This window comes from Callithrix jacchus, chromosome 3 (genome assembly GCF_049354715.1).
Source record: "Callithrix jacchus isolate 240 chromosome 3, calJac240_pri, whole genome shotgun sequence".
Lineage (NCBI taxonomy): Eukaryota > Metazoa > Chordata > Mammalia > Primates > Cebidae > Callithrix > Callithrix jacchus.
In genome coordinates this window covers 97526186-97552467 of record NC_133504.1, presented here as the reverse complement: position 1 = coordinate 97552467, position 26282 = coordinate 97526186, and the positions used below count along the sequence as shown (strand labels likewise).

Genomic DNA, 26282 nt, shown 5'->3' with positions numbered 1-26282 from the left:
TGTTGGTTTAGGGGCATTTCAGTTAGTAACTTTACTGAGGTATATTTTACATATCATAAAATTTACCCATTTGAAGTGTACAATTCAATACTTTTGACTAACTTTACAAGTGATACAACCATCGCCATCAATCAGTTTTAAGATATTTCTGTTCTCCCAAAAAGAACCCTCAGGTGTATGACTTATTTAAGCATACTCAATAGTGTGCTGGAAAAACACCTGGGGTGAGGTGGGGGCTGAAGAAAGCCCTGATTTCTAGAATTTGCCTAGTTCCCTGGTATAAATACTCCCGCTATAGACAATTTCAAGCTGCCAACAATTTAACATCATTGAATTGAATATTTAACAACCAGCTTGTGCCGGTACTTCCCCCTGCAGTGCCTCACAGATACACTTTTTACAGGTACAATTTGAGAACTCTTGACAATGACTCATTGCCTCTGCAGAATACGGAGCATAACTCTAACATGATACTGACTTTTTCTTTGAACGTGTAACCACTGGTGAGATAGAATCTCTATCAAACCTTCTGATTAATTTGTTTCCAAAAACCTCCATAAAAATAGAATGATTTAATATAATTGATAGATAAAAGGTGGCTGGTTTTCATGACTTAATTTTTAAAGTATTTTAAGAGACTGAGTACTTAGATAAATCATTCTGTTTATATTTTTGATAGACATAAACACATAAGTTAGTGGTTAAATTAAAGAAATACCAGAAGTCTTTATTGTTGGGTCTCTGTTTTTTCAGGCTCTGGAATATGTAAACCCTGTACACCGAGCCCTGAACTGCAGCAAATCCATCACTTCCCTTTGTAGGACGCATGCTACTTGCTCAGCCTACTGGCATCTGATTATTTTCTAAAATATCCAAATCCAGTAACACAGTGCTTTTCCATGTCTCATTATAGAGTGTCAGCCTAAAAACATTAATTTTCTTTCATCTAAAAAAAAATTAATGTGTCCAAAAGCAAAGGAGAAATAAAACCATCTTAAATTGTTGCTCAGCATCACTTAAACTTTGCAGAGCTTGGGGGAAAAGGGATATGGGGAAGGCGAGAAGTGAGGGGTGTGGAGAATTATGGGAGGAGAAGGAGGTGGACCATGAACCAGGAGGTGGGTCAGGCTGTTTCCTGCTTGCAAAATGAAGAGATGGCAAAATAAAACAAGTGATAAATACTAGACACATCACCTAAGTAACAAACTGGTATAGAATAGCTAGTTAAATTATTTAAAATTTCAGCAATTCTTTGGCTCTAACAAAGGTGACTATAAGATAATGTAGGAATAGCATAGCTATATGTAAGTATAAATACAAAAGAAATAAAATGAAAATATTTTAGGTTGCTTTAAAATTAAATATTCGAATGATCTAGTCAGTCATAACTCCAAGTGAGAAACATAATAAGCATTCTCTTTTTTTATATACTTTCTCAAATCTCAAGTTGTATAAGAAAGTGCCAGTGTTTGGCTGGGTTGGCCAGTGCCAAAGAACTAGATTCTAAGCTCTGAATCTTTAAATAAATTAATAACTAATTCTTCGTTTCTAGGCCCTTACTCTTCATATGTAAGAAAAGGTTAGAGTAGATCACAGAGCAGCAAAGCTTTTTTTGTAAAGTGCTGGGTAATAAACGTTTTAGGCTTCGCAGGCCTTATAATCTCTGCCTCAACTGCTCACATCTACCCTCGTTGTGCAAAAACTACCAAAGAATACAGAAAGAAATGACCACGATGGTGTTCAAACAAAACTTTCTTTACTTTCTGAAATGTGAATTTCATATACTTTTTTACGAGTCACAAAATATTCTCCTATTTCCCCAAAGCATTTCAATGTACAGCCATTCTTGGCTCCTAAGCCATACTAAAACAGGTATCTGGCAGGAACTGACCCTCAGTTGGTGGTTTGCTGACCCAAGGAATAAATGATAAGACACAAAATGAGTCCCTATTATAAGATGGGCTTTTTGTGGACACTAGTTCTGGTCTTCAAAAGGCACTGGTATTCCAGCTTTACATAGGAAGAGACTCGACAGCAGGAAAATCAGATTGCCTACAGTCTCGGAGTGTCTGTGTTCAAAATTTATGCTGACTTCACAAACCAGGTTGTTTCCCTGCTGTGATAGTCTAATTGACTGACCACCTACTATGTGCCAGCACCATGCCATTCACGTGCATTATGCCACTTAGCCTTCACAGTAACACTTTCAATACAATGTCTTCATACTCCTTTCATAGACAAAAGGTGACTTCAATAAGTTTACTATACTTAGTATACTTCAATAGGTATACAATCTAGGTCACAGACTTTGTAAGTAGTGGAGCTGACAGACACACCTAGGAATTTACCCCAGAGCTTTCCACTGCGTGGTGCTGTTTTATAGAGCCCACTGGTAGAAGATAGACATTCTATAATGGCAATTAGTAATTATTGGATGCTTATCATGTGCCAGGCTCTAGTTTAAGCCCTCTGCCCATGTAAACCTATTTAATTCACACACTGCTGTGAGGTGGGTATTGTTAGTAATTGTCATCCCCATTTACAGACGAGAAAGGTAAAGAGTTTTAACCACATGCCCGAGGTTCCATTCTAATGTACCTTCAAATCCAAGAGCTTTTGCTCCACAGCTTTCATGCTTGACCACTAATGCAACCTCCTGGTTTTCATCAAATTTCTCTCGTCTTATTATACTAGTACATGCTCTTAGTGCTTAATATGAACTGACAGAAGCAAAGAAAGTTCTGTGATTATAACAAAGTTTACTATAAAAGACATTATTCTTTCTGTTCCTCACATAATATGCATGCACTTGCACACAAAGCTAGGCCAGTATCCGAGTTATCAGAGCATTATTGAATTTTGTGTAGATTTCATTTTCAGGACTAGAAAAATTTATTCAGATAAGGGACATAAAGTCAAAATTTCAGTTGAACCTGTTTACAGAGGTATGACACCAACTAGAGCAATATAGCTTGTTCCTCTTCTGTGCACAATTCTGTAATCTTGGATTCTAAAAACAGAAGGTGGTTCTTCTGTGGTTGTATAATTAGTATGTAACTAGTGTACGGTTCCATCTCTTTTTAACTCAAGTGAATTTCCTCTTCAGTTGCAGTGTTTTTCTGTTCCTCTGAAGGGCGACTTCCTTCCACTTACAAGTGGAAATATGTCCCACAGATTGTCCACGTTGGATGGAGTCACTTTGTTTCATCCATTCACTTTCTCTTCAATCATAGATGTATCTGTTGAATGATGACGTCAGGCAAGGCGGCATAGAGGCGACTACAAAAAAGCAGGCGTGGCTTTGCAGAAAGGGAGGTTTCATATGTATGTGGAGCTAGAATGCAGTGTTGTGTGGGCTGAGGGCTGTAACAGTGTCTAGATAAAACAGCCTCACATGGAAGGCTATCTCCTCCACATTGGAAGTGGAGAAGATGGCCTTGGAACTGATAGGACTTTTGTCAATTGAAGTTAGAAAAGGTGACATTTTCTACAGAGAAAAGTGGCATGAGTAAATGAATGAAGGTACCAAAATATACAAGGATTCAGAATTGAAAAAGTTCACATGGGCTCAGATCCACCCAATCCCCAGGACCCATCTGGTTCGTCAGCGTTCAGGTGGTCTGGTTCTGGTCTCTATCGCCATCAGTCTCGTTCTATGAGCAGCTTCCACCTGGCTTTTCTCTTGTAATTCTACTTTCATTACCATACTCTTAGACATTTTTTAAAGCCTGTGTTAATTTCTGGCTCCTACCAACTCCCCTAGAGGATAAATTCCTATTCTGACCCCATAGACTTCTAGCTCTTACTCCCTGATAGAGACCTGCCTCTACCAGGAGCCCAGTGCACACTGCCAGGCCTTATTGGTGTTCCTTGCTCACCTCAGTGTTCTCCACGGTCATGCTCCCTCTGACCCTGCCCACTAGCATCTGCTCCCATTATCTGTTGTTAGACCTTCTTTATTTAAAAAATGTTTATAACTTTAAAAAGCATAAGAGCAATCACTTGTTTTGGTAACAGTATGATGTTCATATAAAAGAATGTAACTTTTTAGAGATGCATGTTGAATTATTTAGGGTTAAACTGTCAGGATATCTGTAATTTACCTTAAAACTGTTCATTAAAATATTCCAAATTAAACATTGTATTTAAAATGTGGCAGAAGGTTAAAAATTATTCTGCCTAAAATATGAGTATTATTTAAATGCAGATAACATTTATGCTATTTTTCTGCTTTCCAGTATATCTGAAATTATTTATAATAAATTGTTAAAAATAATGGTTATATATATTAATTATTAAAAATTAGAGAAATAAAGAGAAGCATCAAAATATAAAGAAAAGCAATAAAATGTCAGCCATGTTCTACCACTTAAAATAACATTGTTCATCTTGATTCCAGTTTTTAAAGTATTTTTCTCTGTACACACACACACACACACACACACACACACACACACAAAGAGACAGAGAGAGAGAGAGAGAGAGAGAGAGAGAGAGAGAGATTTATTGTAGTCATATTTTATGTATAATTTTGCTTTTGCTTTATGGTAGGATATTTTTCCATCATCTGCTTCTTGATCTGTCTCAAAGTCGGCTCCAGGCCAGCCTGTTTCCCTCTGTGAACGTGTGGATATTTAGGTTGATCTAGATTCCAGAAGGCCTAAAATAGTTTTGGTCAATGAACAATGTGGACTCACTAAAGGTTTGTAGAAATGTGGAATGTTTTGTTTTTAGGTAGATTAATGTGGTAGTTCAGCATGATGGGTGGCAATGGGGCTAGAGCCAAGACGATTAATTAGTGAGGCAGTTTGCTGGTTGGTGAGTAGGAAACTAGAATGCTGACCTGGGAATCGTCAGGAAGGAACAAGGGTAAAATTCAGTAATTTCATTGAGCTAAGCAAAATAAGTGATTCACATCAAAACAAAACCAGTTTTATTGATTTTGTGTACAAAGAAAATTTGAAAACCTCAATTCTTACAATTACAAGTATATTATAACTCATCATTTGCTTTTTTTTTTTTTTTTTTTTTTGAGACGGAGTTTCACTCTTTACCCAGGCTGGAGTGCAATGGCGCGATCTCGGGTCACTGCAACCTCTGCCTCCTGGGTTCAGGCAATTCTCCTACCTCAGCCTCCTGAGTAGCTGGGATTACAGGCACGCGCCACCATGCCCAGCTAATTTTTTGTATGTTTGGTAGAGACGGGGTTTCACCATGTTGGCCAGGATGGTCTCGATCTCTTGTCCTCGTGATCCACCCGTCTCGGCCTCCCAAAGTGCTGGGATTACAGGCTGGAGCCACCGCGCCCAGCCCATTTGTTTTATCACTATAAAATTCTAAATTTTCCTGGGTTTCAGGTTACTGCTCCTAGAGTTCTGACTTACACTAGTTTGATTGTATGTGTTGGGTTGATTCACCAGATAATCTTAGAATCATTTCGCAGATGTCACTCCTGAGGTACTAAGGTTCAGCCGCCTGCTTTAGGCTAGAGCACAATAAACTCCTTTCAATGGTGAACTCCTTATGAGCAGGACAGTGGGTTATTCATCTTTGCCTTCTCCATCTGAACTTTCCACTTAATAAAGAGCAGATGTTTAATTGTTTGTTGAATTGCTCCATGTGGAGTCAAGGCCAAGACCAGAACACAAGGCTCCTGACTTCAGCCAGTGAGCTTTCCACTGCACCAACACTGATGATGTACTTGCATTCATCATATTCAGACTCACTCAGTCCCCTTATGTCCAGTGGTTTTCACTGGTGGAATAAACTGACATTGGTTAGAGGTATCACCTGAACTGTGGAATACAGATGAGACAACTAATGAAACGAGAATCTCCTTGTATTTTTTTACAGACCCTAAAGTTCTTGTAGCTGGAGCTTCCTGAAAGTAACCTTCTCTGACTCCCGTACTAGCCCACAATGGTAGGTTGTCAATAGCAACCACAGTTCGAAGCCAATACCCTGAACCAGCACTTTATAAGTTATAAGAGTAACCATACTCAGCTCAGAATAAAGCTTGATTTTATTTGAAGATGAGCCCTCCTAAGAGAACCTCTGATTTTCATTTCCTGCCTAGTCATTCTAGGTGTTTTCAAGTTCAATCCATGAAGTGTTTTTTCCAATCCAAATAAAATGTTCCCTGAGCCTCAATTACTGGGGAGCAATGGTGCTCTTTTGATCTTGCAGCCATTCCTACACTGTGAAGGCATCCCTGGGGACTGAAGAGAAGGATCTCAGCACAGTGAGATGCAGTTTTACCCCTCCCACAAGTAGTGGCTCTGTCCCTCAGGTCTGTCCAAGTCTGACTTCCCTGGATAACTCGGTCCAGCTGGGTCAGGCTCTGTGGGTTTCTCTTTATTTTTAAAGATGCATCTTTATCTCTCTTTGTTTTCTCTGCCCTGTCTCCTGGATCACTCTTTGGGTCTGCATGTGTGTTCCCTAAGTCTCTGTCCCCATATGCTTCTGGCTATCTTTGTGAGCTGGCGGGTCTACCTTGGTCTCTTGAGTTTTGTGTCTCTATATTTCTATCTGTCTGTCTGCAGCTCTTTGACTTTCTTGTCTCTGAGTTTTGTACCACTCTGTCTCTGAATCTCTGAGTCTCCATCTCTGTCTGTCTCTGTGTTTTCATCTTCCAGAGCTTCTTGCTTCATTTCTCAGACTCCTTCAAGGTCAGGTTTATCCTGGTTTCTAACTCTTACAGAATTCTCTCCTCCTTTTCAGTTTTGATTTCCATTAGCTGAGCCTTGACTCCTACCAGAAAATTTGGGACCTGCCTTTACTTCATGGATCAATGAGATATTCACATACTCTGCCTCTGTCATCATTCAGGTCTGTTTTCTAAAACCTGGGGCAGCTGGCCTTACCAGTTAGCTTTGCTCTTAGCTCATGCAAACATGGACATTCAGAAGAGTAATTTTTAAAAATATAGCCATGCTGGTTCCATCACAGACCTCCCTATTGGAGAGACTCTGGGGAATCTTTCTTTGGCCTCCCATGTATATCACACTACACCTGTCTGAGACTGTGTAAGAACTTTCAAAATTCTTTATATGGCCTCCACTTGGTTCTCTCTGTTTGAACAGCATCCATTGCTATTATCAATGGAAAAGTAAGCCCACACTTGTGAATATGTGACTTGACAGGCTTGTGTGGGCAACGCTGTCTGTCTTAGGTATGTTACAGCCTAATTCTAATATAAATTGCAGCACTGGCAGCTCTTAAGTTACACAAGGCAGTCTGTTATCCTAAACCCATGATTTCTAATAGTATAGAGGGCCAAACATTTTATCTTTCACAAAATCAAAGTTATCTAGCACCAACTTTATGAACAAATATGCATGAATGAAATCAGCAGCCAAGCAATCCCATGGAATAGTTCAAGTGGTAAGAACAGATTAACCTTTAGAGTGTGAATGACTAATAGATTCATCTTATGTTCTCTCACCATTGTGTTCAGAAAGACTGTGAGGCTAAGTATAGGCTCAGCAAGAAATACACATCAATTAGCTGTACTATGTATAACCTTAGAGAAGGGGTGTGGCACATATGTTATACATTTGTCATCTTTAGTCTACATACTTTAGAGGGTGTCAGTGTCATACAAAAATGAGAACAACTTTGAAGAAATAAAAGAACATTTTCCAAAGAAGAATGCTTCGGTTGGCTGTTCAACTCTAGGGCATTTTGGCTGCTTTCACACAATTGTGTGAAATTTTTGTTCCCACTTTGGGTTGAAATGTATGTCCTCTTCATAATTCTGATGGGACAGACTTGAGAGGTTCTATTTCATGTATCATTTCCAGGCAGGGAAAAATGTATCATTAACTATGTGAATTGTCTGTAGACATGACTTACAAAGAAACTTTGTCATCAAGAAATATACAATCTAAATGGATGTGTGGCATGTGTTTTAAAGTGCTGGATTGCTTTCCGTGTCACCAGTTTGTCCAGAGTTCTTTTGCATCGCCCCCCAACAGGGACCTTGTGCTCCAGCTAGGCATTTTGTTGCCCATATACATTAAGCACATGTCACTGCTAATGCCTTTGCTTATGTCATTTGTCCTCTAGGAATGCCTCTCACTTCCTAATGAATTCTGTATTCAATTCTTCAAGCTACAGTTTATCATCTTCCCCTCCATGAAGTTTTCCCTGATCATTTCAGCGCACTTTGAGCTTCCTCTCCTATGCTATGATATTTACTGTCCATATCACTGAGATAGCAGCTATTTGGTGATTCTTCTATGTTAACCTGCAGATCCTTCTCTTTTCCATTTTATTGGTGCTGAAAAGTCACTTAGTTCTTTGCTGTGCCCTTCTCTCCAGATGCCAAATTCTGTGAACTCAAACTGTTCACATTACTGAAGTGAATTAAAGTTTTCAGGCCCAAAACTCCTTCCCGCGCCTGCTCCTTCAACTCTGTACTGCATAACAATCACAGGAGACTTAGCAGGTTAAGGGTGGGGCCTGAGGTTTTGTGTGGTCCAAGTTGGCTGCTCATTAGCATCCCTTTTCACTTGGTATTTCCCAGTAATAAAAAATTTCTTATTGCACTTGATTATAAAACCATCACTCTTTTAAGTGCAGATGAGGAAAATGACCTAATTGGAAGTTTTAATCATCAGTAAATTCAGTGTGAATCAGCTGCATGATGCAATTGTGAAGAAACTAATGCAATCTCAGGCTGCTTTATAAGGAAGCTCCTGTGCTGCTTGTTTTGCAGGTCAGAGCTTAATGTTAAAATAGATGTTTTAAGTTGGAAATGTTTTCAGAAGAGATGAGGTCTCTGCGTGACAAGGTCCCTGGATAATAAAGGAACTGAAAGCCTGTCATAAAAGGAAAAGTTGGGGCCGGGCGCGGTGGCTCAAGCCTGTAATCCCAGCACTTTGGGAGGCCGAGGCGGGTGGATCACGAGCTCAAGAGATCGAGACCATCCTGGTCAACATGGTGAAACCCCGTCTCTACTAATAATACAAAAAAAAAAAAAAAAATTAGCTGGGCATGGTGGCAATGCCTGTAATCCCAGCTACTCGGGAGGCTGAGGCAGGAGAATTGCCTGAACCCAGGAGGCGGACGTTGCAGTGAGCCGAGATCGCGCCATTGCACTCCAGCCTGGGTAACAAGAGCGAAACTCCGTCTCAAAAAATATATAAAGGAAAAGTTGAAGATGATGGGAAGAGAAGAAGAAGGTACGTTCTAAATGCTTTCAACTCTTTTTACAAGTTTCATCTCTGTAACTCCAAGAAGTAGCTCTGAAACCATCTGCTGAAAGCCATCTATACAGCAAAATATGGCAATTCAGTGTAGCCCAAGAGTTCTGACCATGAATCATGAAAATATGGAACTCAATACCGTACAAGTACTGAGTTCCCTATCATTAGCAATACATAGGTAAAGATTGGATGAGTAATACTGGAGCTTAGAAACTATTCAAACACTGCAGTTGCTTATTTCTGACGAGATTCCAGGTGATGCTGATGCTATTGGTTCATACTTTGAGTAGCAAGGCTTTGCATTGTTGTTCAAACACCAGGTGAAACCTGTTAGTAGGCTTAAAGTGAATTTAATGGGTCACATCAATATTCATTCAAAATAAAGAGAAAAGAAAATATTAAGTAAATAGCATATAGAAAGATAAGTGTTATATCCTATAACTTTTTGTTTTTTGTGTTTGTGACATACGTATGTTTATATATATGAGTGATGTAAAATGTATTTTATTCTGTGAGTCACTTCAAAAAATTTAAAAGTTTCTCCTTTAAAGGACAGAACAAATGAGGCATAAATGTAGATTAGTAAATTAAAACAATAAAACTCAAGGGATAAGAAACTGTGAAGTTTCCACTATTCTAGAGCAGTTTTCCAGTAGATTCTAGCTCAAAGAGGCCCCAGAATGAAAGAAAAGGAGACTAAACTGAGGACCAGCTTTCTCAGTCTAGTCTCTGCATTCTTTGTGGCTGAGTTTATTTTCTGTATCTTACTAAGAGGCAGCTATGAAAAGTCTTTAATGGGCAGGTGTTTCCTAGTTTTTTACTGTATCATGGAAAGGATAATACCACAGTTTCCTGCAAAGTGAATTGCTGGTTTTTATAATCTTAAAAACCCAGCACAAATATTCTTTTGGAGCCTGATCAGTCTTTGCTCTGTTGATTCTATTAGCCTTGAGACATGATTATGACAATGTGTGAACCTTGGGGAAAATGGAGACTATGACATCGTTTCTAATGTACATAGGAGTTTCTTGCTCTTTTTTGCATCTCAGGGAAAATGAGATTGGAAGAATTTTTTTTGGTTTTGTTTTTAGTTTCAGGAAAATGAACCTATTCCTAGCTGCATAAAAGTGTATTCCTAGCACCTTGTGCAATGTCTAGCATATTCATAATGTACTGTCTAATTTTGTAGCTTTTTTTCTGTAAAAGCTAAAGAACTGTATAAAAAGTTTATAAAAGAAGAAAATTGTTCCAATATATGAAAGTAAGAAGGTTTTCTGGCCAAGCACAGTGACTCACACCTGTAATCCCAGCACTTTAAGAAGCTGAGGTTGGTGGATCACCTGAGGTCAGGAGTTCGATACCAGCCTGGCCAATATGGTGAAACCCTGTCTCTGCTAAAAATACAAAAATTAGCTGAGTGTGGTGGCACATGGCTATAATTCCAGTTACTCTGGAGGCTGAGGCAGGAGAATTGCTTGAACCCAGGAGGTGGAGGTTATAATGAGCCAAAATCATGCCATTGCACTCCAGCCTGGTTGACAAGAGTGAAACTCCATTTCAAAAAAAAAGTTTTTTTCCTAGGCATTCTTACTAGTCACCTTGATGGATGAGAAAACTGAGGTTGCTAATTGCCAGGGGGTCACATAGAAAATAAGTTAAAAATTGTTGCAGCAGAAGGACTACCTGAGGAAACTACCAGAGACAAAGGCATGGCCTCTCCTCACCAACAACTGTAAAACCTTCATTACCGACGTCACATTGAGAAGCTGAAAACAGCTTTTCTGTACTGTCGGGAATTTTTTTAAAGTGTTCTAGATGAAAGACTGAATATTGTTCCATTCCCTCTATAGAAAATTATATTATTAAATTATTACTATATGAAGAGACAATCAAATGCCAGACAGTAAAAATATAAGAAAAAAATTATAAGGTTCTATTCAACAGTTAATTAATAAAAATAAGTTATTTTCTCAATTTTGTAATGTTTGTGATATTTTTCAGTTTTTTAAATTTGTAATTCATGATTTCTCATTTTAAATAAATATTCTTTTCTACTTTATAATTTTGTATAATTTTTCTTAAGGACACCTCCAGATTTTATAAGCTTCAGATCATTGAAATCTGCCTCTTATCCCTAATAATTGGAATATTCAAATTTTTAAAAATTGAATATTATTCTGCCCGGGCACATGGCTCATACCTGTTATCCCAGCACTTTGGGAGGCCACGCCAAACAGATCACCTAAGGTCAGGAGTTTGAGACCAGCCTGGCCAACATGATGAACCCCATCTCTACTAAAACTACAAAAATACCCAGGCATGGTGGCGCATGCCTGTAGTCACAGCTACTAAGGGTACTGACGCATGAAAATCACTTTAATCTGGGAGGCAGAGGTTGCAATGAGCCAAGATGGTGCCACTGCACTCCAAAACCTGAGTGACAGAGCCAGATTCCATCTAGGAAAAAAATAATTGAATATAGTTCTAATCATAGGAACTTTAAGGTCTGTGCAACTATGATTTTATGTAATGAGCTATTGGATATGCATATTAAGCCGCAAGAGGCTCTGTAAAGGTCAGACAAGGAACTGTCAGTATCCAGTGCCACATATGCAGCCTCAATGTCCTCCAGCTTCATCTCTCACCATGCCCAACTGCTGTCCTTCATCATTCTCTTTGAATTCTCACATGACTGCGTGGTGTTCTGATTCTCATACACACCTGGCATTCTCTCACTTTTAGACCTTTGCTGCTGCCCTTCCCGCCCATGTTATATCTCCCTGAACAGTTGCGGCTCCAAACCCCACCAGACTTCTAATGGAAAGAAACCGAACTCTCTTTTCCTCTCTCCTTCTCTCTCTCTTTCGCTCTCTCTCTCTCCCCACCCCACCCTCAGTCTTCACCTAAGTGCCTAGGCCAGTCCAAGCACTCAATAAACAGTAGCTGAATAAATGAAAGGATAAGGCAAATTATTAATAGGGTTATCTCTGGATGTTGGATTAAGGAAAAAATTAGCATTTTTCTTTTTTTCTAATTAAATTTGTAGTTACTCAATTTCTATCGAAGCTTTTTTATAAGAATAAGCTAAATTAGAAAAATTTGGTGGAGCTTAAGTCTCCTTTGTTGACAACAATTCTGGTTCCTTTGAATTGGTTCCTTCCTTAAAGTCTCCTTTGAACCAAGTCTGCTTCCTTCTACAAAGAAAATCATACTTATGAATTTGGTATATATTTTTTAAACCCTTATTTTATGTTTTTACATATCTTAATATGTAAGTGTATTTGTGTTGTTGCTTTTTTATAGGGGAGCATGTTAAAACTAAGTAGTATCATTTGGTGCTTGCAGCTAGTTCCTCTAACTTTACAATATATTTGGGGATGTATCAACTTTGGTGTATGTGTCTATATACACACATCTTCAGGGATTCTCAGTGGGGGGGTATAATTGACATCATGAACAAGACAATTCTTGGTTGTTCAAAACTTCAAAACTGTATGATGGTAGGATGTTAAGCATCCCTGGAACCCTCTTACAAAATAAAAATAGCACCCATTTCCCTGCCCTCATTACCTGGCAACCAAAAATATGCTCACAGCTTGTCAAATACTTCTGGTTAACTTTTTACTAATCTCATCCTTTTAGCACTCAGCTTTATCATCTCCATATTTGTGAACATTTAAGATGGCTCTAGATTTTTAACTCTTACTAACAATTCTTCAGTGAACACTCTTGTTTATATTTCCTTCTGCTCGTATGTGGGTGTTTCACTAGACAGAAACTAGAAGCGGAATCATTGGTCATATGTGCAGGTTCAGTCACACCCTATGTGCAAATTCCCCTCCAACTCAGACCTTATCAACAACGGACAATAATAGCCATTGCCCAAATTCTCCAATACTTAATACTATCTAACCGTTTCATTATAACCAATCTGGTGGATAAAGAAAAATATCACATTATTGTTTTAATTTGCATTTCTCTGGTTAATAGCGAGATGATTTATTTGAAACACCTTTCCTCTTCTGTAAAACACTTATACTTTCGCTTCTTTACATGTATATATTTTAATTTTTACTGCATACACTTTATAATCAGAATAAAGGGTAATAGACACTTAAAAAATAAAACCATTATCTTTCAAGGCTATACGGATGTTGGCTCATTCATGGAACCTGATTTTGATCCTTCTTCTTAGAACACCCCTTGGGTATTTCATTCTCTCTTGGTTATAGTTTGCAATCTACTTGTCTTACCTTCCTGACTGGATTAATGGTTTCTTGCCACCCAGTCTGGAGTTTTTCCATTTTTGTTCCCTTTGACCTGCCTAGCATAATGCCTTGCACAGATCTGAAGCAATGATTGAAGGCAGAAAGTTGATTGTGGGAAAACTATTAACTTAACTCTATTTTTAACTTTTATGGACACAGTCTTGAATCATCCTTATTAAAGGTAGACATATTTCTACAAAGGATACACAATGTCATTAGAATATATGTTCATTCCCTTAGAAGAAATGCTAATCAAAATGTTCCAGGAAAGGAAAGCTTAACTCAATTAAAAGGGGAAATTTAGGTTTTTGTGGAAAAGCTATTTGAAGAATGAGGATCCTTATTGCACCATTGACATCATGGCATGTAGGTGGCTGCCTGGAAAGCTCTATCCTGGGCTTGCCCTGGAGTCTGTAAAATCCTGAAAAGGCAATACTGACTCAAGCAAAGCTGCCACCAAGGAATTGCACTCTCCAAGAATTTTCCACACTGCAGCACAATGTGATTCTTCTTGCATTATACTCAAGTATTTCTCATGTATTTGTGGTATTTAGTTATTATTTTTAAAAATGATTAAAACATTCTTAGTAAAAACTGTTACCAGGCTATAATTAAATGTCAGAAGAATTCTATAAATGCTTTAAACACATACTTCCAATTCTATTGAAAACAATCCAAAGGAATGTCCAAATCCTTTAAATGTTTTGGAATTTTGTGAATCAAATGTTGGTTTAAACAAGCAATCTCTGGCTCAAATTGAACCTTATGCCAAAATGTTTATTATAAAATTAATTCTTGGCAAAATACATCTAAGTTTTTACGAACTTGTGGCAATTTCACGTATCAAAAAGAATTAGAATTTTAGCTTCAGTTGAAGTTTATTATTGCTTCACTTATAATTTTCCAATTGTTCTTTGAAAGCATTTTGTAGTGAACAGATTTAAACTTGTCTGGCAAATGGAGCTGCTTTGGGTAAACAGCTCTGTGATTATTTTTATAAAATGTTTAATGCCATTGCTTTCAGCTAGCAAATATATTTTTAATACAGGATGAAAGCATCTCTGCCCCAAAGATAAAATATGCTAAGAAACATGCATTAGGAAATGCAGATTTAGAAAACACGTATCTTGGAGACCTATGTAGAAATTTCCTTCCACAGATGCACTTACTCTCCTCTTTATTACTCAGGCCAAAATTTTATGCCACAGAGATGTCACAGTGGATACCAGTGTGGTTCGTGACAACAAGATCCCTTACAGCCAGAACAGGGCTATTCCTCAAAACCTTTTTACACTATACACACCTCTCTAATACCATGTATTTCATCACACTGACATTATTAGTATAATTGCCTGTCTCTCTTTCATCTTCACTGACTGTGGACCCTAGCAGTCAGCAACTGCCTCTGTTATCTAGCTTTCTGTTACCTGATCTAAATAAAAAGATACCAAAAATTATATCTGAGCAATAAGAAAGTCATGCCACAGAAGATACATTGAAAGTTATGGCTTTGTGGATCTCAGTGGCTTCCTGGTAGCAATTAACGCCTACTAAGCGCTGCTTTAGTCGCCAGGCTTATGGAGCACATCATCCACATTAATGTGTGCAGGACTCACAACTGGCCTATGAGGTATGCCTATTACTCATACTATTTTAAACATGAGGAATCAAAACTCAGATTGGTTAAGTAATGTGTTCAAGGCCATACAGATAGTAAGAGGTACCACCTGAATTGGGACCCAAGCAAAGCAACCCCAGAGGCCACAATCCTAATCATCACATTGCGCGTTTCCATGACAACACTTAAAAGAATGTGAATGACCTGTCATTTGTGAAAAAAAAGATGGTGCAGATCAATATGCCTAAAAAATAAAAATAATAAATAATGTTTGTATGTTTGTGGAATCAGGAGTGGAGGTACACACTCAAATCCCGACAGATGCGTACACTATCCCTTAAGAGGAAGAACTGGAAAATGATTACCATGGTGTCCTTGGGAAAGGAGCAGGGAGCCTGAGGACCAAGGATGAGGAAAACACGTTTTGCCATGTCTCCTTTTGAACAATTTGGATTTTTTTTAACCCTATATACATATTACCTTTTCTAAAACACAAAGATCAATTTGAATCTCCTTGGGCATTCCCTAGTTCTTCAGCTAATTTTCAGGCTGAAACAATACTTGATGGTGTTTATTTCACACTATAACACATCTGGGTTCCTTCCATCCAGATTCTTTTCACTCATGACAATAGACTTTAGTATTATAGCTCTGAGGTCTCCCCATGAAAAGGTACCACACTTGAAAGAGGGTGCAAGAGACCAAAAAACGGAGGAGGAAATTGGCCAAAGCCTATTCTTATAGCATTTTGACTTGGACTTTAAAAAACAATTCTGATAGAAAGCAATACTGTGTGAGTTTGCTGGGGCTGCTATAACAGACCGGGCAGCTGACTAACAGAAATCGATTGCCTCCTATCGATTCAAGGCCACAGAGACAGTAAGAGGTACCAGTTCTGAAGCCTCAAAGTCGAAAATCCAGGTGTCAACAGGATCAGTTCTTTCTGAGGGCCGTGAGGGAAAGTCTATTCCAGGCCTCTTCCCGTGGCTTGCAAGTGACTGTCATGTTTCTGCGGTGTTCTCCCCCTATGCAAGTCTGTCTCCTAATTTCTCTTTTTACAAGAGAACACCAGTTATATTAAATTAGGGTCCACCCTAATGACCTAATTTTTTTTTTTTTTTTTTGAGATGGAGTTTCACTCTGTTTCCAGGCTGGAGTGCAGTGGCACGACCTCAGCTCACTGCAACCTCCATCACCCCAGGTTCAAGTGATTCTCCTGCCTCAGCTTCCTGAGTAGCTGGGATTACAGGTGCCTGCCACCACGCCCAACTAATTTTTGTGTTTATAGTGGAGATGGAGGTTTCACCGTGTTGGCCAGGCTGGTCTCAAATTCCTGACCTCAGGTGATCCCACCCTCCTCGGCCTCCCAAAGTGCTGGGATTATAGACATGAGCCACCGCATCCGGCCATGACCTCTTTCAACTTGGTAAAGATGCTGTTTCCAAACAAGGTCACATTCTGAGGTACTGGGAGGTTAGCACTTCAACATAAGAACTTCCAGGACACAATTCAACCCATGTCACACTACTATTAGTCAACTCTTGCTCTCCTTTCGGCCCCACCCAGGGATTTCCTTGTCCTGATATTGGGGCTGAGAGTTGGGTCTCTGGGCTAATCTTGAGGAATATTGCTAGATAATCTTTGCAAGGAAAAGCCAGTGCAGGGGGGTCATGCCATGGTTTGGCTGAGTGAAAACACTGTTCTCTCTTTCTAGGTGGTATCACGGCAGCCTCACACGCCATGCAGCCGAAGCACTTCTCCTCTCAAATGGATGTGACGGTAGCTACCTTCTGAGAGACAGCAATGAGACCACCGGGCTGTACTCTCTCTCCGTGAGGTAAGGTGCCTAAGGGCTCTGTGACTACAGCAGGGCTCATCTGTCAGTTACTGACTTTATCATCACTTAAACTGCCAGATAGCAAAACTTCCCGATTCCTGTTGGACCATCAGGTTAAAAGATTTCAAACTCTAAATAATGAGAGTGTAAAACATTACTGCTCCATTCATTAGCAGGAGAAAATATATTAGAGCTGGAGGAGACATGAGGTATTATTTGATAGAAACCTTTCACGGGCTGATGAGGAATCTGAAACCCAAAGTGATGGAATGTCTAGTACCCTAAAAATCAACAATAGAAACAGTGCCAGAATCCAAATTCCTGTAACCTGGCTCAGTGCCCTTTTCACTATTCTTTGATGTCTCTATAAATTGAGAATGATTTATGACTGTACAACTTTCATAGTCACAATCTGAAGCAGGAAATATGCAACTTTAAAATTTTTCCTATAGTGGGCTAACTATTCTTATTGAGGCTCCATTTCTCCCAAATGGTAAGAACGTTAATCCAGTCCCCACCAGGTTCATCCAGCCAAATGCAGCCATTGTCCAGTCTTAGGATTTTACCTCCCCACCACACACCCCCTTCTTCCTCACTGGCACCCCAGATCAGACAGGCTGATGGAGCTTCTGGTAGTCAGGGGAGCCAGCTGGTTCTCAGGATCTGACACTCTGGCTTCCTCTGACATGTAGCAAGTTTTCTTGGGTTCTTGGGTCCTTCTCCATGGATTAGGCAGGAATGTGAGGACTCCATGAAATATCCCTCAGGCACCCACCCATTAAGCTTAAATTGTTACTGTGTTACTGTTCTGACAGCATCTTCACATACCCTGGAGAGTCACTCTTCCTTTCAGAGTGCAGTCCTTCAAGCTAATCTGGCCTCAGAGGCGCTCTCAGTTCTTTCTCACTCTACACGGTCACTTTTGGTCACTAACTCAGTAGCAGCATTCACACTCTCTCTTTCGGCTCCTGGTCATGCTTCTATTTTCATTTTTTATGCTGCATAACAAATTAGCTAAAACATAGGGACTTAAAGCAACGTAAGTGATTATCTCACAGTTTCTGGCTGGATTCTCTGTCCAGGGTCCTACCAGGCTGAAATAAAGTGCTGGAGAACATTGTGGCTCTTATCTGGTGTTTAGTGTTTTCTTCCTTCATTTTCTCCTTTCCTTTTCATTCTTTTTCACCCATTCCCTTGCTACCGTAGAACTGGGGTCCTAATTTTCCGTTAAGCTGTCAACCGGGGGCCATTCTCAACTCCTAGAGCCACCCACAGTTCTTTGCCACATGGCCCCAGGGCTGTTTACCACATGGGTGTTTGCTTTCTTGCATGGCAACCAGAACACATCTCCCTGACTTTTTCTTCTGTGAGTAGCCAGAGAAAACTCGCTGTTTTATAGGCTCATGTAATTAGTTCAGGCCCACCCAGATAATATCCATCTTCTAACATTAGCTGATTTGGGACTTTAATGACCTGCAAAATCCCTTCCCAGTAGCATCTAGTTTTTGATGGAATTGTTGAGATAAAATGTGTGTACTCCAGGGGCTGGGATTTGGGACCATCTTAGAATGCTGCCATTCTTAAAAACCTGCACAGCTCCCATTCCCAGAACAGTGAAAATCTACAGGCCTACTTGAAGTGGGTGTGAGAAACAGATAGAGGTTAATGGAGCAAGTAGGGGTCACAGAGAATAAAAAAGCACATTCATTAACATTTCTCATGTCACTCTGCTATATTTTGTTTGTGAATTTTCTGAATAACATAGGTGAAAAAATTATTAATTCAAGATGGAATTCTGTTTGAATGGCAACAAGAATTGTGTTTTCTCTGCTCAATAGCAAATGTTAAAAGTTCATCTAATGGTTAAGTTGTAGATCCTTTATTGCATTGATCAGAGGTCCCCAACATTTTTGACACCAGGAACGACTTTCATAGAAGACAATTTTCCACGAACTGGGGCAGCAGAGTATGGTTTTGGGATAATTCAAGTTCATTACATTTATTGTCCATTTTATTTATGTTATTATTACATTGTAATGTATAATGAAATAATTATACAACTCGCCACCATCCAGAATCAGTGGGAATCCTGAGCTTGTTTTCCTGCAACTAGATGGTCCCATCTGGGGGTGATGGGAGACAGTGACAGTTCACAAGGCATTGGATTAACATAAAAGGCACACAACCTAGATGCCTCTCATGTGCAGTTCGCAGTAGGGTTTGCTCCTATGAGAATCTACTGCCTCTACTGATTGAATGGAGGTAGAGCTCAGTGGGAATGCAAACCATGGGGAGCAGCCATAAATACAGATCAAGTTTCCTTGCTATGTGGCTGGCAGGGGGAGGGCTGGGGACACCTGGCATGAATCTTCCAAAAATGAAAAGTAATTAACTTTTCACCTATGTATGTCTCATCTGAGCAATCAGATCATAAGCTTTTTATAAATGGATATATATATTTCATCTACATAAAAATTAAAGAATAAATTATTGATTTTCATTACAAGCACTTGAGAATGCTTAAAAAGAAACTAGTAACAGAGGTGACAGAAACCACAGACTAATTCAGGAGAATGACTTTTTATTCACTTATTTGTTCATTCTTTTAATGATGACTATTTGAAAGCATTTATTCTGCACCAGCCACTTTGGTAAGTGCTATAGAACAGTGGTCCCCAACCTTTGTGGCACGAGGGACTGGTTTTGTAGAAAATGGGTGTTCAGAATGAAAGTGTTCCACCTCAGATCATCAGGCATTAGATTCTCGTGAGGAGCATGCAACATAGATCCCCCACATGTGCAGTTCACAGTAGGGTTCAGCCTCCTCCTGAGGCTCTAATGCCACCACTGATCTGACAGGAGGCGGAGCTCAGGCAGTAATGCTTGCTCACCCACTGCTCACCTGCTGTGTGGCCTCATTCCTAACAGGTACTGGTCCGCAGCCCCAGGGTGGGGGACCCCTGTTGCAGAAGATTCAAAGACCCTATTTTGGGGAATTGTAGCCTCACAGAGCCAAAAAGACCACATACAAGTAACATACTACAAAGTAGAGATTGATAAATAACATAAAAGAAAGCAAGATAAGTGGATATATAAAGTGGCTCAGAAGAGAAAAAGCAGTGAACTTAAGCTGAAATTATTATGTAGTACTTGACAGAGGAGGTGGTACTTGAACTGAAACTTAATGAGTGGCTGGGATTTCTACCAGCAGAGACAAAGAGACAGATTGTTTCAGGAGAAAGAAACAGTAGTTGAAATTCCTTGAAGAGCAGTAGGTCCAGTTGGACTAGGGCAGCAGTTCTAAAGGTGTGGTCCGCAGAGCAGGTGTGTCACCTAAGAACATGCTAGGAATGCACAGTCTCAGGCCCCACCTTTGATCTACCAAATCTGAATCTGCAGGGGTGGAGGTGGAGGTGGCAGCAAGCTGGGTTCTCACAAGCCCTCCAGATGATTCTGATGCATGCTAATGTTGTAGCTGCACAGAGAGGAATAGCAGGAAGTGAGGCTGGAGAGATAGAATGGGGTCAAATAAAGTGGAGAGGTAGATATATATATATATATTAATACTCTGCCTCATTCCAAAAATGAAGTGGAAAATAACAATGTAGGAAATTTGATATTTTATTCAGTAGGCAGTGGAACATGCATGGGAGGAAAAGGGTTGGGCTCATATAACTAATCAAGCGACAGAGCTGAATTCTGATTGACTGCCAAACAAGTAAGGGAGGAAAGCCCAAGACAGAGGAGAGTGTGGTGAAGGTGTTGTATGCCATTTCTATCATTCCTATTCCCTGCCCTTCTTAAATTCATGCCCTTTAACAGTGTAATGTTCAAGTACTCTTTTGGTTAAGTCTAGGAATTGATAGGGAGGAACAGTCTCTTGTCTTCCATTAGAGTGAAAAGTTGAGGCCAGTCATGATGGTTCATGCCTATAATCCCAGCACTTTGGGAGGCTGAGGCAGGAAGATCACCTGAGGTCAGGAGTTCAAGACCAGCCTGGGCAACATGGCAAAACCCAGTCTTTACTAAAAATACAAAAATTAGCTGGGCATCATGGCAGACACCTATAGTCCCAGCTACACAGGTGGCTGAGGCAGGAGAATCACTTGAATCCAGGAGATGGAGGTTGCAGTGAGCCGAGATCATGACACTGTACTCCAACCTGGGTGATGGAGCAAAACTCCGTCTCAAAAAAAAAAAAAAAACCGTTGAAAAGAGCACACTCTGCACAGAGATACTAGTGGTGCTCTTTAAAATTGTCAGTGGTTTCTCCACCATGGCATGTATATACCTATGTCGCAAACCTGCACCATCTGCACACATACCCCAGAACTTAAAGTATAATTTAAAAAAAAAAAAAAGAAATAATTGTCATGAAATATTTTTACCTGATTTATACTGTTTGAATTCAGCAATTCATGAATATTTGTAATCTTTTAGCATTTTGTAGTCTTACATTCTGTTGTATTAAAACGTAATTGGTCCTCTTAAAAAACAAAAAGAAAAATAATTGACAATGGTTTCAATGATTGCTTAATTCTCAGCTCTTAGAAAAGGTTAATATTGATGCTAACATCTAAGACTGTATTTCCCTTCAGCATGATATTTATTTCTTAAATAACATTAAATACTTCTTTTTCCCTTTTAGAGCCAAAGATTCTGTTAAACATTTTCACGTTGAGTATACTGGATATTCATTTAAATTCGGCTTTAATGAATTCTCATCTTTGAAGGATTTTGTCAAGCATTTTGCAAATCAGCCTTTGATTGGAAGCGAGACGGGTAAGCTGTGAGCAGACACTTGACTTATCAAATATTGTTTTGGGATAGAGGAGAAACAGGGCAGATTTCAATTAAAGAATGTCATTTATATTTCAGCATTATCTTGAGGAGAAAACAGTGTACTCTGTATAATGTAGATATATTCTCAGAATGTGTTACTTAATAGATTGATTAAAAGCACACAATTTCATTGAAATGGGCCATCCATTAAAAAAAAAAAAATATATATATATATATATAAAGAACAAAAAGAACAAAAGTAAAATGTAAACAAAAATGTAAACCAAAGTAAAAATGACTTTTTGATTATTCATAATTTCAGGAAGAGGAAGTTTACATGTGAATGAGACCCACAGAAGTAAATTTTGAGCATTTTTAAAACTAAAATTCCCATGTAAATGTTCACAGAGATCACTGAATATTATTGAAAATATTGACTAGGAAGTACTCTCCTGAGTTATAAAATTATGTTTATATTGTCTTGGTTTTTTAAATAATATTTGAAGCTAGACTTAACTATGGCTGGAAGAGTTTGAATTTTCCTGTTTGAAAGGTTGGAGAGTTAAGCCAGAAAATTCATGTTTAAAAAAAAAAACAGTCTATCTTGGCTCTTGAATTATCTAAGATTAAATATCTTACTTATTTATTTTATTTTAATACAGTAAAAGGTCATCCCTGTATTTGTGACAACATTTTTGTCCTACATAATAAATCTCAGTAAATCAAAGACAAGTAAATTCCAAGAACCTGTGACACAAGAGGAACCTTGTACTTAATAACACAGCCTGTTACTGTAGTTTATACGTATGTGTTTTCTTGGTAAACTTGCCAGTGGGCTTTCTGTTACCTTCAATGTGGTGGGAAGAGATGCCATCATTGCCTTCTGCCTTTTCTGCTGTTTATGTGGTGCGGATAGTCCCCAATGTGACTCATACAGTGTCTAGCATAGATGAGGTGCACAGCAGAAACTAGAAAATAGTTGCTCTGCTTTATACTGACCACACCAGGCCTAAAACAGAATAATCCAAACTACAAAATGAAGCTATAACCTTTTTTTTCTTTCTTTCTTCTGGTACAAACTCTCCCAATCCACCCTGAAAATTCTTCCCCATTTATCCAGCAGTTGTTCTCATGAACAAATGGCAAGTGGAGGTATATTTATTTCCATTGTTACCTTGGCCTTGGCAAGCATTTCAGTTCCTCAATCCCTTCACTTCAGTCTCTTTTCATACTTGTATCCAACTCTACATCTGATTTTGTTCAGCTATTGGTCACTGACAGTGGACAGGAGATTTTTAAAGCCAGAGCTCTGTTTTGTGTACCTTTAGTTTTTGTTTTCCATATCTGCCAGGTCCTGGTCCATTATAGGGAATTTCGGGTAAATAAATAAATGAATAAATGGATAACTCTCAGTAAGAACTCTTTGTAACCTTCAAAGCCACTAGAGTTGTCATTTTTCTGCTTTCTCTTTTTCCTCCAAACAAAGACAGCTCCCTTCTTTTAAACTCTTCTCTTAGACTCTATTTTCAACTTCTCTGATCATTCTCTGTGCCCCTTCCTGGGCCTTCTCCAAGTTAGGGAAAATATACATATTCTGCCTACTGGCACATTTCAAAACATTTAAGATCAAAATGGCTGCAGTGCTTTCTGGTTGAACCTTTCTGGCACTGATCCAATCGCCAGGCAAGAGGATCATCTAAGGATGCTTCAAAATAAAGATGTTTTGATACTGCATTTGATAAGCTTCCTTGTAAATACACTGCTCTGAGTAAAGAAGCCTTATGATGAATGCATTAGGGATTATAAGGATTCATAATCCAGACATCTACAGTAGTTTCGCTAAAACTCAAACTTGCTATATTATTATCTTGACTCGATAATTGTCATGATAAAATGTTATAATTACCATTTTATTTATTACAGCATAACTCAGGAACCTAATATTTTTATCCTCTCCACTGCTTCTCCTCTGTTCTGTTCATTACCCAACAAGAAATTTGCCTTTATTTGAATTCCTGTTTCCAGACCCTGGTGCTCATGGATATGCACTTGACTTGCTGACGTCCAGCCCTTAAGTTAGAGTCCACTAGCTTTTGTCTATCTCAGCCAGAGGAAGGGAAAGTTATCAAGGCCAGGAAAAACAGGCAAAACCCATGACAGATGAGTGTTCAAATCTTGCCCCTGTGGAAGTACTAGGCCTCGGGAAACAAGATAACGTGCTCAAGTCATGATGACTTGGAAGCCCAGAAGGTCCTCCAGGGTACAGAGTCAGCACTGCAGCCTGCAAAGAACGGTGAATGGAAACTGAGATGCCACCTTCTAAAAACAGGTCTTTTCTTCTTGTTCATTTAAGCATGGGCTCCTAGTATCAGCTCCCAGTGATCAAGACATCTTCAGGCTAATGATTTTATGTTCACCATCAGATGAAGTACAAATACTTTTTATAGTTTATGTTTGATCAACATCACTAGGAAAAGCATTTGTCCACAAAATGAACAAGGCCCTCCCAGGGCACTCAAATCCAGATTACCAAAATAAGAAGGACTAGAATTGGATATTTCAGGCCACTCCTGTCAGCCAGACCCCATCCAGGCCCAGCCTCACCCTGCAGGGCCTAGAGGATATGTTTTTTAAAGAGAGACTTTCTTATAATACACTTAGCCACTGGCACGAGTGGCATTACCTTTGAGGGCGACAGAAATGATATCCAAGTAACCAAAACTTAACACTTTTGCCTTGCAGTTATATATAATGCTTCAGTAGAGTGAAACCCAGAATATTTGATTCTGGGTCGTAAGAAAATCTTTGCACTCGAAATAGATAAAAGGGCTGACCTAAGGAGATCACTGCTATTTTAAGATATCTTTTTTTCCTATTCTCTACTCTTTACACTTTTAGGATTTCTATTTGCTAATCTGAAAAGCAAGGATTTCCTAAGCAAGATCTAAGCCTGCTACCAACTTTAAGAGTCTGTTATGATAATTTCCCTTTCCCTTGTCATAATCTTTATTTCATCTCTCTAATCTCCATTAAAGCTTCTGTTCACTCTAATTTCTTTTTTATCGTTACCCATAAAACACTGTGAAGACACTTCCAATTCTTAAAACCTAGTAATTTCTCTAGTGCATGATAGAGTCATACAATGTACTCTTTTGCTTTATTTTTCTCAACAACCCTTTTAACTTCTGAAAAATATAATTCACTTAGTTTTTCAAAAATACCTTCCTTTCCACACTAGTGTGTAGACTCCATTAAGAGAGGGACTTTTGTCAGCTTTGCTTCCTGCTATGACCCAGGACCTGAAAAAAAACTACTAATAACAATGCCTGCATTGCAGTTTGCTTGGCAATACCAAAACTAGCAAATTTCTGACAACTGTAACTTTCAAAGTTCACAAAAGCATAATTTGAGTGTTTTGTGTGCATGTACGCTCAGTGATGATTAAATTCAGAATCTGCCTTTCATGTGTGATAGTGTTGCCGGACTTTTCCTTAGTTCAGCCAAAGATTGGGCCCCTGTCCATCCCACAAGCCACAAAAATTTAGGCAGATGGTTTGAAGGGTGAGTAAAGTAGAGTTTTACTGAGTGAAAAGGAAGAAAACAGGAAAACAAGGACTCTTTCTAGGCCAGGGTCCCTGCTAGAGCGCTTCCGTCCAGCAGTCTGAATTCTGTGTTCCACACAGGAAGAGAAGGGCCAGGCCCCTCCCCACTGGCAAAAGGCACGAACTTCCTAAGGCTCCACCCCTGAGGGTGGGCTGGTTGGAGTTTTCCAGGGACCCCCCCCCTCCCAGCTGGCTGTCTAAATAGTAAGATATCAAATAAAACATATTCATATCTGTGCATGAACTCTGAACTAAACTCAAATAGACTTGAAAATTTGAGAAAATTTTATTAGTATAAACATACTTGGTCCCTTATTAATTTTGTTGTATCCTCTTGTAATTAGCTAATTTTCATATATATGGTCTTGAAAATGTAGCTGGCATTTATCTTTATTTTTTGTTCTAATCTAATATTATCATATGCTTAAATGTCTAAATATGATTAGAACAAAAAATTACTTTTACCATTAACTTTTGTTTATGTTTCAGTATTTCTTAACATGAAATTGCCATGTACAACTTATTGTACTGTGTTGTGACTGGAATCACCTAACTGGCAGAAGAAAATATAATACAAGTCACGTTCTATGTTTGTGCTTGCCCTTTATAATGATTGGTTCTCAGTTTTAGAGATCCTGTTTTTTTTGTAAATGTCAAATCTCCATTTCTCTTTTTGTTTTGATATGGGGATTCCCAATCTTTTGATGACTGCTACCGCTATTATTATTTTGTGATACCACCCAGATGTCATTTTTAAATAATTAGGTTAAATTCATTTTAATTTGAGAATTGGGTGATTCTTCCGCAAGTAACTAGTGACAACTTAGAATTTTGCCAAACCACAACTGGGAGTCACTTCTTTAGTACATGTTTGCCAAAAATAAAAAATGCTTTCAGTTTTTTTTTGAAGCCATTGTTATTTATTAATATAGATCTTAAAATCCTAAACACACAGTAGCAAACTAC

At 38.9% G+C, this 26282-nt stretch overlaps 1 protein-coding gene across 1 annotated transcript in view; it reads left to right on the top strand.

The window, feature by feature from the left end:
* The window catches only part of DAPP1 (dual adaptor of phosphotyrosine and 3-phosphoinositides 1), a 55677-nt gene that overhangs the window by 2300 nt on the left and 27095 nt on the right, over window positions 1–26282 (top strand). Inside the window, exons 2-3 of the mRNA XM_002745556.6 lie at window positions 16810–16932; window positions 21581–21714. Of these exons, the coding sequence (XP_002745602.1) occupies window positions 16810–16932; window positions 21581–21714 (257 nt within the window). The remainder of the gene's footprint in view (window positions 1–16809; window positions 16933–21580; window positions 21715–26282) is intronic.